The sequence below is a fragment of the Schistocerca piceifrons genome, chromosome 8 (genome assembly GCF_021461385.2).
Source record: "Schistocerca piceifrons isolate TAMUIC-IGC-003096 chromosome 8, iqSchPice1.1, whole genome shotgun sequence".
NCBI classification, from domain to species: Eukaryota; Metazoa; Arthropoda; class Insecta; order Orthoptera; family Acrididae; genus Schistocerca; species Schistocerca piceifrons.
In genome coordinates, this window is record NC_060145.1 from 377,416,072 (window position 1) to 377,432,548 (window position 16,477).

Genomic DNA, 16,477 nt, shown 5'->3' on the forward strand with positions numbered 1-16,477 from the left:
ATGTTGACGTCATCGATGAAATCCTGGATCGCCATCTTGGATTGTAACATCATAAGCTCGCCATCTCGGATTTCTGTCTTGAATTTTAAACTTAGGACAAGTTGACTACTTCCACTGCGACATTTTGAAGAAACCCAGCAGGACACAACAGTGCTGGAGCTAAGGCGATTTTGGTACCAGCTCCGAACACTTGTGAAAGCTATGAGACTGCATCTATTGACAGCCCCTTATGAACATGATCAGTGTGCGGGTTGCATTGATGGTGTGCATCCTTTCAAAAGAACAATCCTGTCATTCACTTTTAGTGATTTAGTGTAATCATGGGAAATCTAGATGGGGATGGGTATCTGAACTATCATCTTCACAAAAACAGTTTCATTGTCTTACCACTGTGTGTGTGTGTGTGTGTGTGTGTGTGTGTGTGTGTTTGTGTGTGTGTGTGCTTGCGTGCATGTGTGCATGCACATGCATGCACGTGCATACATCTACGTGCATAACTGACTGTATATGCTAAAATATCCAGCACAGTTTAGTGTGTTTGCTTCATATATATATATATATATATATATATATATATATATATATATATATGTGTGTGTGTGTGTGTGTGAGCATGCATACATCTACATGCAAAGTAACTGGCTGTATATGCAGAAATATCCAGCACAGCAGTAACGCATAGGCAGGACCAGGATGCAAACAGAACGTGGCGCCAGAGTGCAGACTCACTTGGTGTCCCTGGGCGTGCCGAGCCAAGTGATGGGGCAGAGACAGATGCCCAGGACGAGCGTCCAGTAGCAGAAGGAGAAGTCGAATTCCCAGGAGGACGACTTGAGGCCCAGCAGCTGCAGGTTCTCTGCCGCTGTCATCACAAAACATACACCACTTCACTCAAAGAAGACCTCCATCAGCACTACAAACTAGCACATACAATAATGATACTTAATAATATTCCGAATTTAGCCAACTCAGTACCATGAGAAACAGCTGACCCATTCCCTTTTTTTTATTTGTAGTCTCCAACACTTCTTTATTCTTTTTATATGTTGTTCTTTTCTTTCTTCTGTCGGAGTCCCTCTTCTCTGTTCTTTCTTATAAAAAGTCTCGACTTTTTCGACCTTTCTCATGAATTCATGTCTGTTCTCTATGTCTTCGTCTGTTATTTCCGACTCCTCTAGATCTTTATGAACTTCCACAAACCATGAATTTTGAATTCTTTAGTTTTTGTCGAACAAACTGGATACTTATATGTCAGCCTTGAGCAATCAATTATTTTTGAGCGCCTATAAAATATAGTCCTCCACCTTCTCGTTGCAGCTATTATGTTCACAGTTTTTTCGTACACCTCTTTGTTTCTTCTCAGTTCCAAATATTATTCTCATACATTGGACCCAAAATTTTTCGAGTAATTTCTGAATAGACTAACAATATTTTTTTTAATCAAACCTTTTATATTTTTAGTTTCCAAGCAGTTTAACTCAAATATGAGACCCATTATTACTTTAAAATGGCATGCTCGTAGAAAAATAATTTTATTTGGCAAAGCTGAGATTTTAGGAATTTATTTAGTAACCTGTTTTGTTATCAAATATAGCTGGGTAGGCAGGAGAAACAAAGGGTCAACATGACAAGCTTAGCGAACTGGAAACGATTTCTGAATTTACCACGTGGAGGGGTACAACGGGCGAAGAAAATACTGCGTAGATTCTCTACCAGTACAACCCCTTTTCTGAAATAGTGCTATCTTTTGCTCTTGTTTACAGAATGATAGTCACGGAAAACGATATACGCCATCTGATAAAAAGTATACGGACACCTGTTGCTGGGTATTAATATAGGTGTATCCACCCTTTGCCTTTTTGATAGCTTGAATTCCGCAGTGGACACTTTCAGTGACATCTCTGAATGTCTATTGAGGAATAGTAGCTCCATCTTCCTCAACACACGAAACGAGAGAAGGTGGTAATGCTGGACGCTGTGGTCTGGAGCGAAGTCTGTTTTCTGACTCATCCCAAAAGTGTTCCAATGGGTCTCTGGACAGGTCATTCTATTTCAGGAATGTTATTGTCCATAAATCATTGCCTCACAGAAGCTACACTCCTGGAAATTGAAATAAGAACACCGTGAATTCATCGTCCCAGGAAGGGGAAACTTTATTGACACATTCCTGGGGTCAGATACATCACATGATCACACTGACAGAACCACAGACACATAGACACAGGCAACAGAGCATGCACAATGTCGGCACTAGTACAGTGTATATCCACCTTTCGCAGCAATGCAGGCTGCTATTCTCCCATGGAGACGATCGTAGAGATGCTGGATGTAGTCCTGTGGAACGGCTTGCCATGCCATTTCCACCTGGCGCCTCAGTTGGACCAGCGTTCGTGCTGGACCTGCAGACCACGTGAGACGACGCTTCATCCAGTCCCAAACATGCTCAATGGGGGACAGATCCGGAGATCTTGCTGGCCAGGGTAGTTCACTTACACCTTCTAGACCACGTTGGGCGGCACGGGATACATGCGGACGTGCATTGTGCTGTTGGAACAGCAAGTTCCCTTGCCGCTCTAGGAATGGTAGAACGATGGGTCCGATGACGGTTTGGATGTACCGTGCACTATTCAGTGTCCCCTCGACGATCACCAGTGGTGTACGGCCAGTGTAGGAGATCGCTCCCCACACCATGATGCCGGGTGTTGGCCCTGTGTGCCTCGGTCGTATGCAGTCCTGATTGTGGCGCTCACCTGCACGGCGCCAAACACGCATACGACCATCATTGGCACCAAGGCACAAGCGACTCTCATCGCTGAAGACGACACGTCTCCATTCGTCCCTCCATTCACGCCTGTCGCGACACCACTGGAGGCGGGCTGCACGATGTTTGGGCGTGAGCGGAAGACGGCCTAACGGTGTGCGGGACCGTAGCCCAGCTTCATGGAGACGGTTGCGAATGGTCCTAGCCGATACCCCAGGAGCAACAGTGTCCCTAATTTGCTGGGAAGTGGCGGTGCGGTCCCCTACGGCACTGCGTAGGATCCTACGGTCTTGGCGTGCATCCGTGCGTCGCTGCGGTCCGGTCCCAGGTCGACGGGCACGTGCACCTGCCGCCGACCACTGGCGACAACATCGATGTACTGTGGAGACCTCACGCCCCACGTGTTGAGCAATTCGGCGGTACGTCCACCCGGCCTCCCGCATGCCCACTATACGCCCTCGCTCAAAGTCCGTCAACTGCACATACGGTTCACGTCCACGCTGTCGCGGCATGCTACCAGTGTTAAAGACTGCGATGGAGCTCCGTATGCCACGGCAAACTGGCTGACACTGACGGCGGCGGTGCACAAATGCTGCGCAGCTAGCGCCATTCGACGGCCAACACCGCTGTGCCGTGCGTGTGATCATTGCTTGTACAGCCCTCTCGCAGTGTCCGGAGCAAGTATGGTGGGTCTGACACACCGGTGTCAATGTGTTCTTTTTTCCATTTCCAGGAGTGTACTTTTGACAGGCTGCACTGACATTCCGATATAATCATCGTCTCGACACTGTACTATCACAGTACAAACACACAATACTGTAAAATGTGCTCATATTCATTCGCGTTTTAATAAGTGCAACAATGGAATGATAACCTAACCACGCAGAACAATCCCTTACCGTAACAACACCTCCTTCGACAAACCCAAAGCCTTCCATCGGACTGCTACAGAGTATAGCTTGATTCATCACTGCAACTCGCTCATTTCCAATAGTCCATGCCATTCTTTTCAAATCGCCACGCACAGTCATTGTGCAGCTGGACTGTTGGTAGCACTTTGGAATTCACGAGCGATTTCATCTGCTGATTTCATGTTATTCTTACAATCACCCTCGGCTATGCTCGATGGTCCATGTCCATCTCAGCTTAGCTGTGGTTATTCCTTGATATTTCAATTTTACAATATCATCACCAACAGTCGATTTCGGCAGCTTTAGAAGGACTGAAAAGTACCTGATGGGTTTATTGCTCATGAGGCATACTATGCTTAGCCCATGTTCGAAGTCACTGAGCTCTCTTGTCTGATCCATTCTGCTTCTCTACTGACAACACAATACTCCCGGCTTCCTTTTACAATGGCCGATCTACCTCTTGTTATATCTAGTGGTCAATACCAGATTACATAGGGGTATCCAGGCATTCTTTATCAGATGGTGTATTTCATATGCTGACGATGTACAACTCACTAACAACGGATTTTAAATAGGTACGAAATTCTAAAAAACAGAAAACAGAAAAGAATGTAGTAGTAACAAAGCGTCAGAGAAGCTACATAACACCACACCTCTCCAGCCAGAAGGAATAATGGTCCGGAGGATCGTCGAAAGAAGTAGCCCGTGTCACTTCTGCGCCGTCCGCCGTCCCTGGCCATCTCGTCAGAATTAGGGCAAACATAGCGTATAGCTGGCAGACTGTCGCACCTATGGCCCTCTCTACAGAAGCAGAATGACTGCTTTCGAGCTCGTCACCACTAAATGAAGAGAAACTACGTTTGACCTCTTTGGAAATTGCGTAATTTACTGTTAGCCCATAACTGCGTCTTTAATTCGGCGCAAACCAGCCAAGGATGTATTTCCTGCGTTTCTGTTTTCTGATGAAATTAACAATCCAAATAAGACAAACAGCGCATACCGTCGACGTCTGCACTGTTGTACACTATTTTCAGTACAATACAAATACAAAGCTAATTGGGGCAAGAAAACAAATTAAATGCAATAAATATGTAATACGCTGGCGGATACTGTGACTTCTTTATGCCAAAATACTCAGAAGGTATACCTGAACAACCCTGAAAGTTTTATCAGTCTATTTCTGATTCACCTTGTATATTAAATGCAACTTTTTTTTGTTCCAGCTCAGAGAATAAAACTCGCCGTGCTTGATATGTAGCTTGTATTTTATACCACGTGCTTTAAGTGAATCCCTTGTTTTCGTTTCTGCCTGTTCACAGCAAGCCATGATTCTTCTGACTGGTGTGATGCGAACCTCTTCATCTCAGAATAGCACTTCCACCATAGGTTCTCAATTATCTGTTGTATATAATCCAATCTCTGCCCTCCCCTGCAGTTTTGACCCTGCACAGTTCCGTCTAGTATCATGGAGTTTATTCCCCGATACCTTCACGTACGTCCTATCATTCTGTTCCCCCTTCTTGTCAGTGTTTTCCATATGTCCCTTCCTTCGCCGATTCTGCGGAGAATCTCTTCATTCCTTATCTTATCAGCCTACCTGACTTCAAAAATCCTTCTTTAACACCACATCCCAATCGCTTCGATTATCTTGTGTTTCGGTTTTCCAACTGTCCATGGTTGACTTCCTTACAAAGCCGTGCTCCAGGCGTAAATTCTCAGAAATTCCTTCCTCAAATTAAGTATATTTCTCTCGGTTAAGAATGCTATCTTTGCCTGTGCTAGTCTGCTTTTTATGTCCTCTTTTATGTCTGCTTTTATGTTCTCGTCAGACTGTTCTTTCCATCCAACAGATTTTGCAGCTCCTCTTCACATTCACTAAGGACACCAGTGTCATCAGGGAATCTTGTCACGATATCGTTTCACACTGAATTTTAATCCCACTCTTGAACCTTTCTTTAATTTCGTCTTTGCTTCTTCAGTGTACTGCATCCTTTTTAATCCGAGCACTTTGTTCATTGTCTTTCAGTCTTATTTTTCGCACTTATTTCGTGAACATTTAGTATATTACCCGTCTTTCCATATACTTACCAATATTTTTCTCAGTTTTTCCAATGTTTTGCACTTTTTACATTGACGAATGCTTTTTCTAGGTTGATGAAGGCTATGAGCGCATTTCGATCTTTCTTCAATGTGACTTCCACTACCAAGCTTAACGTGAGAATAGTGAAACTTATCGTCAATTTTCTTTTCCATTTTCCTGTATATTATTCTTGTCAGCAACTTGAACTGTTAAGCTGATTGTGCTAGAGTTTTCGCGCTTATCTGCCCTTGCTATCTTCCGAATTTTATGTGTGATATTTTTCCGAAAGTCTGATGGTGCGTCGCTGTCTCACAGATTCTACACACCAACTTGAATAGTGGTTTGGTTGTCACTTCCCCAAATGATGTTGGAAATTTCGATGGAATGTTATCTATCCCTGCTGCTTGATTTGATCTCAAGTCCTCCAGAACTCTTCTAATTCTGGCTCTAATACTGATCCCCTATGTCATCCTCATCGACTCCACGTTCTTCTTCTATCACGTCATCAGACAATTCTTGCCCTCATGGAGACCTTCGTCTGCTTAAAGAAAGCTGTTTATCACAATGTCAGCATATATTTGAGAAATAAAAGTAATTTCTGTTTGTTTTAGTAGTTTTGGACAAGAGCGCCATCAGAAAATGCTGTAATATCCTAACACACACTACGTTATCAAATAAAAGATTGTTTATTTCATCACTATAGCACTTAATGTAGCACTGATACTACACTCGTCAACGACCAACACTTTCACATTCTAGTGGCACTGCTCTCGTAGCTATGAGGTGTTGAATCTTCTGATTACTGCATATATTTCAGTTATTTTTTAACATAAATAGTAATCAAATTACATTCTTAAATTTTGGTGAATCACACCAATTTGCCGGCCGGAGTGGCCGAGCGGTTCTAGGCGCTACAGTCTAGAACCGCGAGACCGCTACGGTCGCAGGTTCGAATCCTGCCTCGGGCATGGATGTGTGTGATGTCCTTAGGTTGGGTAGGTTTAAGTAGTTCTACGTTCTAGGGGACTGATGACCTTAGAAGTTAAGTCCCATAGTGCTCAGAGCCATTTGAACCATTTTTTGAACACCAATTTTTTATATTTGGTATTTCAATACTGCTTTGTAACAGAGCAATGCACTGATCGCAAATTACACTTTTCATTCATAAAATACAAACTCAGGACTGAGGAGGGCATTTCAGCATCACATCCGAGAACAAGACTTCCTATCAACGGACTCGATGTCTGAACTAAAACACTTGTTGTTTGTGTATTGCTTTCCGTTTGTTTCCACCTGGTTGTTACTACTCGAAGCACATGGTGACTATATATTCCACTGGAAATACTTCGAATAATGTCCGATGAGTTAATTAATTCAGGAGCATCGTAACAGGTAAGATCAACAAGGAAAAGGCAGTCAATTTACCATCAGCCGGCGCTGTGAGGAAATAATAGGCGTAAGAAACATTTTACTACCGGATACTTTCCTTAAATTCGTGTGAATAAGATGCAAAGCATACAAACCACGCTAAACCAAGAGAGTAGGTGTTTCAATTTTGTACAGTATGTAACAAGTCGTTCGAAAAATATCTTAAGATGCGGATATGCACTGTTGGGCCCAGACTATATGAACACTGCCCACCTCGACCCTGAATGTCACCTCTCTTCCTTGTAGACATGTCACACGGTAGCTCCAAAAACGTAACATAGTCTACTCTTCGTATTTCATTATTTAAACAAACTGTAGTTGTAAGCTCTAGTATTATATGTGGTGTGCTACATGCAGTTTAACATGTACTGAACAATGTCAACATTGAACTACAATCAGTTTGTTTTGAAACATTCTATGGCGGCTTTTCGTCCTTTCGTTAGCAGACGTACTGCTACTTTTCTTCTTGTATCAGTAATAGTACGTTAAGAGAAAAAAAAGACTAACTCTACGGGACCGATTACCATAATATCTTACCACAAATTAATATACATATATTACATTTTCCCGCAATTTGGGTGCACAGATCCTGAGACAACCACCTCTGGCCGCAATAACGGCCCTGATACGCCTGGGCATTGAGTCAAACAGAGCTTGGATGGCGTGTACAGGTACAGCTGCCCATGCAGCTTCAACAAGGTACCACAGTTCATCAAGAGTAGTGACTGGCGTATTGCGACGAGCCAGTTGCTCGGCCACCATTGACCAGACGTTTTCAATTGGTGAGAGATCTGAAGAATGTGCTGACCAGGGCAGCAGTCCAACATTTTCTGTATCCAGAAAGGCCCGTACAGGACCTGCAACATGCGGTTACGCATTAGCCTGCTGAAATGTAGAGTTTCGCAGGGATCGAATGAAGGGTAGAGCCACGGGTCGTAACACATCTGAAATGTAACGTCCACTGTTCAAAGTGCCGTCAATGCGAACAAGAGGTGACCGAGACGTGTAACCAATGACACCCCATACCATCACGCCGGGTGATACGTCAGTATGGCGATGACGAGTACACGCTTCCAATGTGCATTCACCGCGATGTCACCAAACACGGATGCGACCATATTGATGCTGTAAACAGAACCTGCATTCATCCGAAAAAATGACGTTTTGCCATTCTTGCATCCAGGTTCTTCGTTGAGTACATCATCGCAGGCGCTCCTGTCTGTGATGCAGCGTCAAGGGTAACCGCAGCCATGGTCTCCGAGCTGATAGTCCATGCTGCTGCAAACGTCGTCGAACTGTTCGTGCAGATGGTCGTTGTCTTGCAAACGTCCCCATTCGTTGACTCAGGGATCGAGACGTGGCTGCACGATCCGTTACAGCCATGCGAATAAGATGGCTGTCATCTCGACTGCTAGTGATACGAGGCCGTTGGGATCCAGCACGGCGTTTCGTATTATCCTCCTGAACCCACCGATTCCATATTCTGCTAACTGTCATTTGATCTCGACGAACGCGAGCAGCAATGTCGCGATACGATAAACCGCAATCGCGATAGGCTACAATCCGACCTTTATCAAAGTCGGAAACGTGATGGTACGCATTTCTCCTCCTTACACGAGGCATCACAACAACGTTTCACCAGGCAACGACGGTCAACTACTGCTTGTGTATGAGAAATCGGTTGGAAACTTTCCTCATGTCAGTACGTTGTAGGTGTCGCCACCAGCGCCAACCTTGTGTGAATGCTCTGAAAAGCTAATCATTTGCCTATCACTTATGTAGCACGTGATCTTCGCGGTGTAGGACATAAGGTGCCCTGTTGCACAACTTACTTGCTTCATATTCAGAATGGATATGGCCATGTGATGGACGTGGATGTGATAATCAGTTACCTTTGAGATTGGACGTGGGGAGTTGATGCTAATCAAGAATGCCTTTAATATGACAAATACGTCATTATCAGCACCTCACTGAGTTCGAAAGTGGTCGTGTATTAGAGCTACGAGATGCCGGATGTTTCTTCTGTAATACTGCAGAACACTTGGTAGGAATGTAGCCACTGTACATGACTGCTGCCAGTGGAGGTCACGACAATGTACGGTCGCAAGAAGACCGGGCTTCAGACGACTAAGTGGCGCTACCATGTTCGTCGTATGGCTCTGGTGCATCGTACTGCATCTGCAGCAGCAATCTGAGCATCATCTGTCACCACAGTGACACAACGGACTGCTACCAATCTGCTACTTCAAGAACAGCTACGAGCCAGTCGCCCTGTAGCGTCCATTCCACTGACCACAAACTACCGTCGTTTGCGACTTCAGAGGTGTCTAGCGAGAGCTCATTGGAGGGCAGAGTGGAGGTCTGTTGTGTTTTCTAATAAAAACTGGTCCTGCCTCGGGTGCCTGTGATGGCTGCGTGTTGGACAGAAGCAGGCGAGTTGAGAGCCTGCAATCAACCTGTCTGCGTGCTTCACATATTGGACCTATACCTGGAGTTATTGTCTGCGGTGTGATTTCGTATGACAGTTCTCGTGATTACCTACGTACCTGAGTACAAAATTGTATGTCATTCTGCTGATTCTACCTGTTGCGCTGCCATTCATGGACAGCATTCCGGAGAGGGTCTTTTCCAACAAGTTAACGCCAGCCCACATACTGCTGTTGTAATCCAATGTGCTCTACGGAGTGTCGACGTGTTGCCTTGGCACAGATCTGTCTCCATTCGAGCACATACGCGACACCATTGGACGAAAACTCGAGGATCTTCCACAAACAGCATTAACAGTCTCTGTATTGATCCACCAAAGGCATGGAACTCCTGCCCACAAACTGACATATGGTACCTGTGGAATAGGATGCATTCATGTGTACATGCTTGCATTCAGCATTCATATTTGTAATGCCTTATCTCGCGTTTACATTAACCTGTCCTCTTGCAATATTAATCACTGAAGTATTACCTAGACAAATGTGTTCCCAAAATTTAACTACTCTAATTAATTTTTTGTGTTGCAATTTTTTTACTGCCAGTGTAACTACAAGTTATATGCACACAGAACTGTTCAAATGGTTCAAATGGCTCTGAGCACTACGGGACTTAACAGCTGTGGTCGTCAGTCCCCTAGAACTTAGAACTACTTAAACTTAACTAACCTAAGGACATCACACACATCCATGCCCGAAGCAGGATTCGAACCTGCGACTGTAGCAGTCGCGCGGTTCCGGACTGAGCGCCTAGAACCGATCGTCCACCACGGCCGGCCACAGAACTGTAATTAATTATTTTTTCTTGTGGATATTTACCAAAATACGTTTCACAAAACATAGAATAGAGCACCGATTTGAATTGAAAATAATGTGAAGATTGGTACTTTTATGTTTTACTTCATGATAATTGGCACTGTATTGAATAGATGGGAGTCAAATAAACAAAAATGTTTTTAAATTATATTGTAATATTGTAATTAATTTAAAAGTGAGAAGAGTAATCTATAAATGCATTTAGCACAAATATTGTTAATGTTATACATTTTAAAAATGCTCCAATAATAATCATTTTACAATAGCCCACATATGCGGCTCAGAGCAGTGTTGTGTAGATTGAACACCCCCCTCACGGAAGGGTGTATATCACATTTTTGTAAATGTTGAGTTTTCACCTGAATAAAGTTGAACGTCGCAAGAGACATGCTTCCATAGTAACGGACGTCTTCCTTTCTGTTTTTAAGCTGAGGTGGGAAAAACGTTGTATATCAATAAAAATGGCGGTTATGGCTGCTACGTGTTTCGGTCCAAAGGTTATTGTAACGTTAAATAAAGGCAAAAAAAATGAAAACATATCCATCAAATTGGAATCATAATGCCAAGAAAATTAAAAGGAACAGTGGACAGACTTACAATTCTACTGTTGTCGAAGAGGCACGTGGAAAAACTACGTGAAACGTGGTATGAACAAGAACGTTGTATATCATTATAACCTTAAACTTGTACACAAGAATAAAGTAAGATAAGTTGAAAGGGTACAGTACCGCCTGACATTGAAAATAGGTACAACATTCTTCGTTATTCTTGTCAGAACAACATATTTTTTCTAATAATAACTCAATTTCAATTAATACAGCGAAGCCGGATACCAGTGTGGGAGAGAATGACAATTTATTTATTTAATTGATCACATGTTTACTCCCACAAAATAAATCCCTACATCCAGTTTGGTGAGATCTGTGAAATGAATGAAAGTATGGTCGTCTGCTAACCACAGATAGTGAATCTGAATATATGATCATCTTTGAGACGGTACTTGGGTCACCTTTGGTGGGACCAAAGAGATGAAATTTACCTGAGCTTTGAGCGCCTGAAATGTGGCTGATCAATACAGTAGCAAGGTGCTCCCCCACTTCGGCAGAGGTGCGAGAGGACCTGAAGAACGGCCATGTTTCAGCACTCTGCCGCAGTATCTAGTGTTGGTAAGACCTGTCTTAGGTGTGCTCCGTAAAGACAAAAGAATGGAGACGTGGTATGCATGTGAGATACTTAAGAGTAGTTTAGAATAATAATTTCTCTATTTCAGGAACTTTTGTGGGGAGGATTAAATGTCAGGCAGGTAATATTAAGGGGATCGTAGTAATCTTCGGAAGTGACCAACGGTCACAATGAAACCACATGTAGCAATAAGTTGAAATACTTTCGAGTGCTTAAGTTAAGCTGAATTACTAGCGTGTGTACTATAAGTTGAAAATATTTAAGAAATGGCGTGTGCAGGACTTGAAATTAGAGACAGGTACTTCCCCGTGGTGAGTACTGTGTGAGTCTCAATCTGTGTATGAGACAAAGGATAAAGAGAAGTACTCGTCCATGCTATCAGTTGAGGACTCGCGTGTGTGATGAATATGTTCTTAATATTACTTTGCGTGTTATGTTTCCGTGTGACGCTTGATTTCAACTATAATACTCTGAGAGAGAAGCATGGTGAGTCAGCCGTCTATCCAGCAACGCCACTTGGCTTGCATTGCATAGTTCGTAGTAGGAAAGTTACGAAGTGGGGGGGCAGTGTCATGTGAAACTGGGATGAATACTAATTGAAGTGGGAAAGCTGAAAGTGATGTGATTATAATGTTGTGACTATTCCTTATGTTGCATTCCATGTTGCAGTGTGGTGTATGTCATGTAATTTAAGTATGTGTGGTTTGCATGGGAGAGTAGCAAGGTAGTTTCAGAGGTAGTGGGTTATGCATGTTCCTTTTGTACCACTCGGTCTGGAGGAAAGTTTCGTGATGATGATTGTGAGAGTCGAAGTGTGAGATATAATAAAAATCCACCATCCTATCCAGAAAGTGCACTGTAGCATTAAATAATTACGAGACCATAAGATAGAGAACCACCAATGTAAAGCCATGCCCACTGGGCGGAATTTCTCATGTGTTATTGTTGTAGGTTATAGAATTTGTGTGTTTGGGTTATAGAATTTATCGGAATAAATAATATAGTGAAAAGAAAAAGATTGGTGGCCTTTTCCTTCGAATTGTATGTTGTCATGATATCCAGAATTTGTAATGTGTGCGCCATTCATATTCAGTGCGATGGCCACGTGTTGATAAAATGTGGTATTGCCAGTGCGTAGTGAACAGTCAGAGTAGTGTAAATTACTAATAGTCAGATGTGCGTTTCCGTTGCGTAATATTCATACAGGAGGATAATTTGTAACTTAATTGTGAGTACTAGAGTTCATGTTACTCGACAAATAAGAATGAATCCACTCGCTTGGCAGACCACTCATCTTGCAGGCCAGATTGCTTGATGCCACAGTATGAGCAAGGCATGTGGGTGCCTCTCAAAGTTTATTGTATTCCTAAACCATTATCACATTTATAATTTTACAATATTTAAGTTTCAGAGCAGAATATGTAACGCCTATGGCTGCTTTAAAATAGATTGTTCTTTGATAAATAAAGATATAAGAGAGCATTTATTTAAGGATGACTACAATGCTCGATCTCATCAACTAAGTAACTTAACTGAACTGTTGGAACCATTCAGAAGAAGAGATCATACTGATGCCTCATCACATGGAGTCTACATTTCGTTATTACTTATCAATGAAGGTAAGAATGTTGATATTTGTCTAAAAACGTACTGTGATGCAGTTCCAGTTAGACCTCGATGCACCTGGATTCTACAGAATAAACTCAGATTTCTAATTTGGAGCCTACGTGATAACCACGGTAAACATTATTGCGCAATAATGTAATTACTGGTGCTCTGAAGGACCAAATCAGAGCACAAATGAAAAGTGGCGGAGCAGCCCATCTACTACAGCAGGCGAAACACACCAAGTACCTATCACTTTATTTTATTGTTGGGTAAAGCATATAAACAAGGAGATGCGTCCAAGTAGTCCAGCAAGTAAACATCTGCGTGGAGATATTATTAACTTTGAATTTAATTTAAAACGTGGTGCACCTAGATTAAATAACGTCTAAATATTGTGATCAGTTGTTTGTTAAGCTTTTTTTGCGGACGACGAGGAAAAAAGACAACAAATTTATACAAAAGTAATCTCCACCATTCCCAAGCTGCATTAGCATACAAAACATTGCATGTTGCTATTGAGAAAGCAAAATTCAACAAAGATTTTGTGGTTATATATGTGTCGACATGCAGCAAATTTTATCTTGCGTGCATTACGACAAGCAACTACGTATTATCAGCGGCATCTTACTACATATATCCTTGCTGTCTTCAATGCAAGAGTAGAGGAAACTCGAGAACGCTTGTGGTACGAATCCTAAGAAAAATTGGGATCAGCTGAAACTGCCTCACGTCTAAATAAATATGACATCTGTGCAAGTGATAGAAACAGACGATTTATTGTTTGGTCTGACCGTTGTGTTGGGAAAAAGAACAACTAGACAATGACACTTTTGTGCAACTAACTTGTTGTGGAAATGTATTTTACGACAGCAGAGCAAAAGTTCCTGGTTTCGGAGCATACCTTTCTCCCCTGGGACAGCATTTTTGCATAAATACCTAAGAAGACTATCCTCTATTTTCTTTCTAAGAGCACAACTATTTCAATGCCACATATGCAATCATATGGATCTCTAGCCCTGCGATATTGTATGATGACGTCAGAATGACGATCTGGAGAGTATGGGGATCTCATGGTCTATTCATTCAAACATGGCATGTACATTCGGCCATACAATTTCTTATTGTTAACCCAAGCTGCAATGTTGTGTGTTTCAAAACTGAGTAGACACTCACCCACTATCAGATCAGGTACTGCGTTGCCGAAGATATGGAGGTCTAGCAGGATGGTCACAAACTTCCCAAATTTGCGGCCGTAGGAAAGTTCAGCCAGCGCCGCATATGGATACCTGTTAAAACACAGTCTATAGTTAATATACTTGGGACTACTCATTCTCATCCTTCTAATAAACATCGATAAAAATAAAGGATGGCTCATCAGTACAGGGATCAAGATCGAAAGCATTAAAGACTGAAAACGTTTAAGTAATGAAGAATACTTCATAGTGTCCGATCAACTTTTGGCAGGTGTAGTGAAGCAGCCTGGCTTGACATGGCCTCAATAAGTCGGAAGTCCTCTGCAGAAATACTGAGCCATGCTGCCTCTATGGCCATCCATAGTTGCGAAAGTGTTGTTGGTGCAGGATTTGGTACACGAACAGACCTCTCGATTATATCCCATAACTCGTTCGATGGGATTCATTTGGGACAATCTGAGTGACCAAATCGTTTACTCGAATAGTCCAGAATGTTTTTCAGAACAGTTCCCCAGTGACATGGCGCTTTGTCATCTATAAGAATTCCATCGTTGTTTGGGGACACGAAGTCTATGAAGGCTGAAATTGATCAATGATCAGTTCAGTTGCTTCAGAGGACCCAGTCCATTCCACGTAAACACAGTCCACACCATTTTGCAGCCACCATCAGGTTGCACAGCATTCTTGACAACCTGGGTCCATGGTTTCGTAGGGCTGCGCCACACTCTAACCCTAACATCAGCTCTTACCAACTCAGATCGGGACTCGGCTGATCGTGCATGATCACAGTCCAAGAGGCGTGCGGCATGCGATGTCGCGTCGTGCTCTTAGCAAAGACACTCACGTCGGTCGTCTGCTGCCATAGCCCATTAACGCCAAATTTAGACGCACTGTCCTAACGCATACGTTCGACGTACGTCCCACGTTGATTTCTGCGGTTATTTCATGCAGTGTTGCTTGCCTGTTAGCACCGACAACTCTACGCAAAAGCCGCTGCTCTCAGTCATTAAGTGGAGGCCGTCAGCCACTGCTTTGTCTGTGGTGAGAGGTAATGCCTGAAATTTGGTACTCATAGTACACTCTTGATACTGTGGATCTCGGATTATTGAATTCCCTCACCATTTCCGAAATGGAATGACCCATGCGTCTAGCTCCAACTAATATTCCGCCTTCAAAGACTGTCAATTACCGTTGAGCGGCCATAATCACGTCGGTAGCCTTTTCACATGAGCAAATGACAACTGAGAAGAAATGACAGATCCGCCAATGCACTGCCCTTTTATACCGCGTTGACGCGACACTATTGTCATCTGTATCCTGCGTATCGCTATCCCACGACTTTTGTCACCTCAGTGTAAATACTATGCGTTGGAGTGTGTCGGTGACCTGGCAAACCAATGATCAAAATTCTATGTTCTTTATATCCAGTGAGTTCAGGTACGTTTCTAAGACCTCATATTACTTACTACTTTTGTAATCAACAGCTAAGTCTGTCCTTTTGCGATCCAGTGCTTCTTTTTACCATTCAGTGTATCTGAAGCCTTCCTTTGGATTACGCAGGAGCTGAATTTTTCACTGTCTTGCTTTTCTCTTTCTCCTCCATACTTCTTTACCGTTCGCTCTATAATACAGCCAGTTCAGTTTTTCTTTATTTTTATTAACCTGTTCCTCTTTTTCCTTTGTGTGTTTTCCATTGTAAGCAGAATCCACGTTTCAGGAACATACAGCCTTTTCCTGTCCTCCAGGTCTCTACAGCGTACGTCAGAACACATAAAAAAATATTTTATGAGTCGTTACATTAGTCTGCCCCCCCCCCCCCCCCCCCCCCCCATGAACCATGGACCTTGTCGTTGGTGGGGAGGCTTGCGTGCCTCAGCGATACAGATAGCCGTACCGTAGGTGCAACCACAACGGAGGGGTATCTGTTGAGAGGCCAGACAAACGTGTGGTTCCTGAAGAGGGGCAGCAGCCTTTTCAGTAGTTGCAAGGGCAACAGTCTGGATGATTGACTGATC

The 16,477-nt window shown here is 43.1% G+C and overlaps 1 protein-coding gene across 1 annotated transcript in view; it reads right to left on the reverse strand.

The window, feature by feature from the left end:
• The window catches only part of LOC124711817 (amino acid transporter AVT1B), a 217,907-nt gene that overhangs the window by 53,559 nt on the left and 147,871 nt on the right, over nt 1-16,477 (reverse strand). The window contains exons 4-5 of the mRNA XM_047242044.1: nt 14,443-14,555; nt 730-862 (exon numbers count right to left, since the gene is read on the reverse strand). Coding sequence (XP_047098000.1) covers nt 730-862; nt 14,443-14,555 — 246 coding nt within the window. The remainder of the gene's footprint in view (nt 1-729; nt 863-14,442; nt 14,556-16,477) is intronic.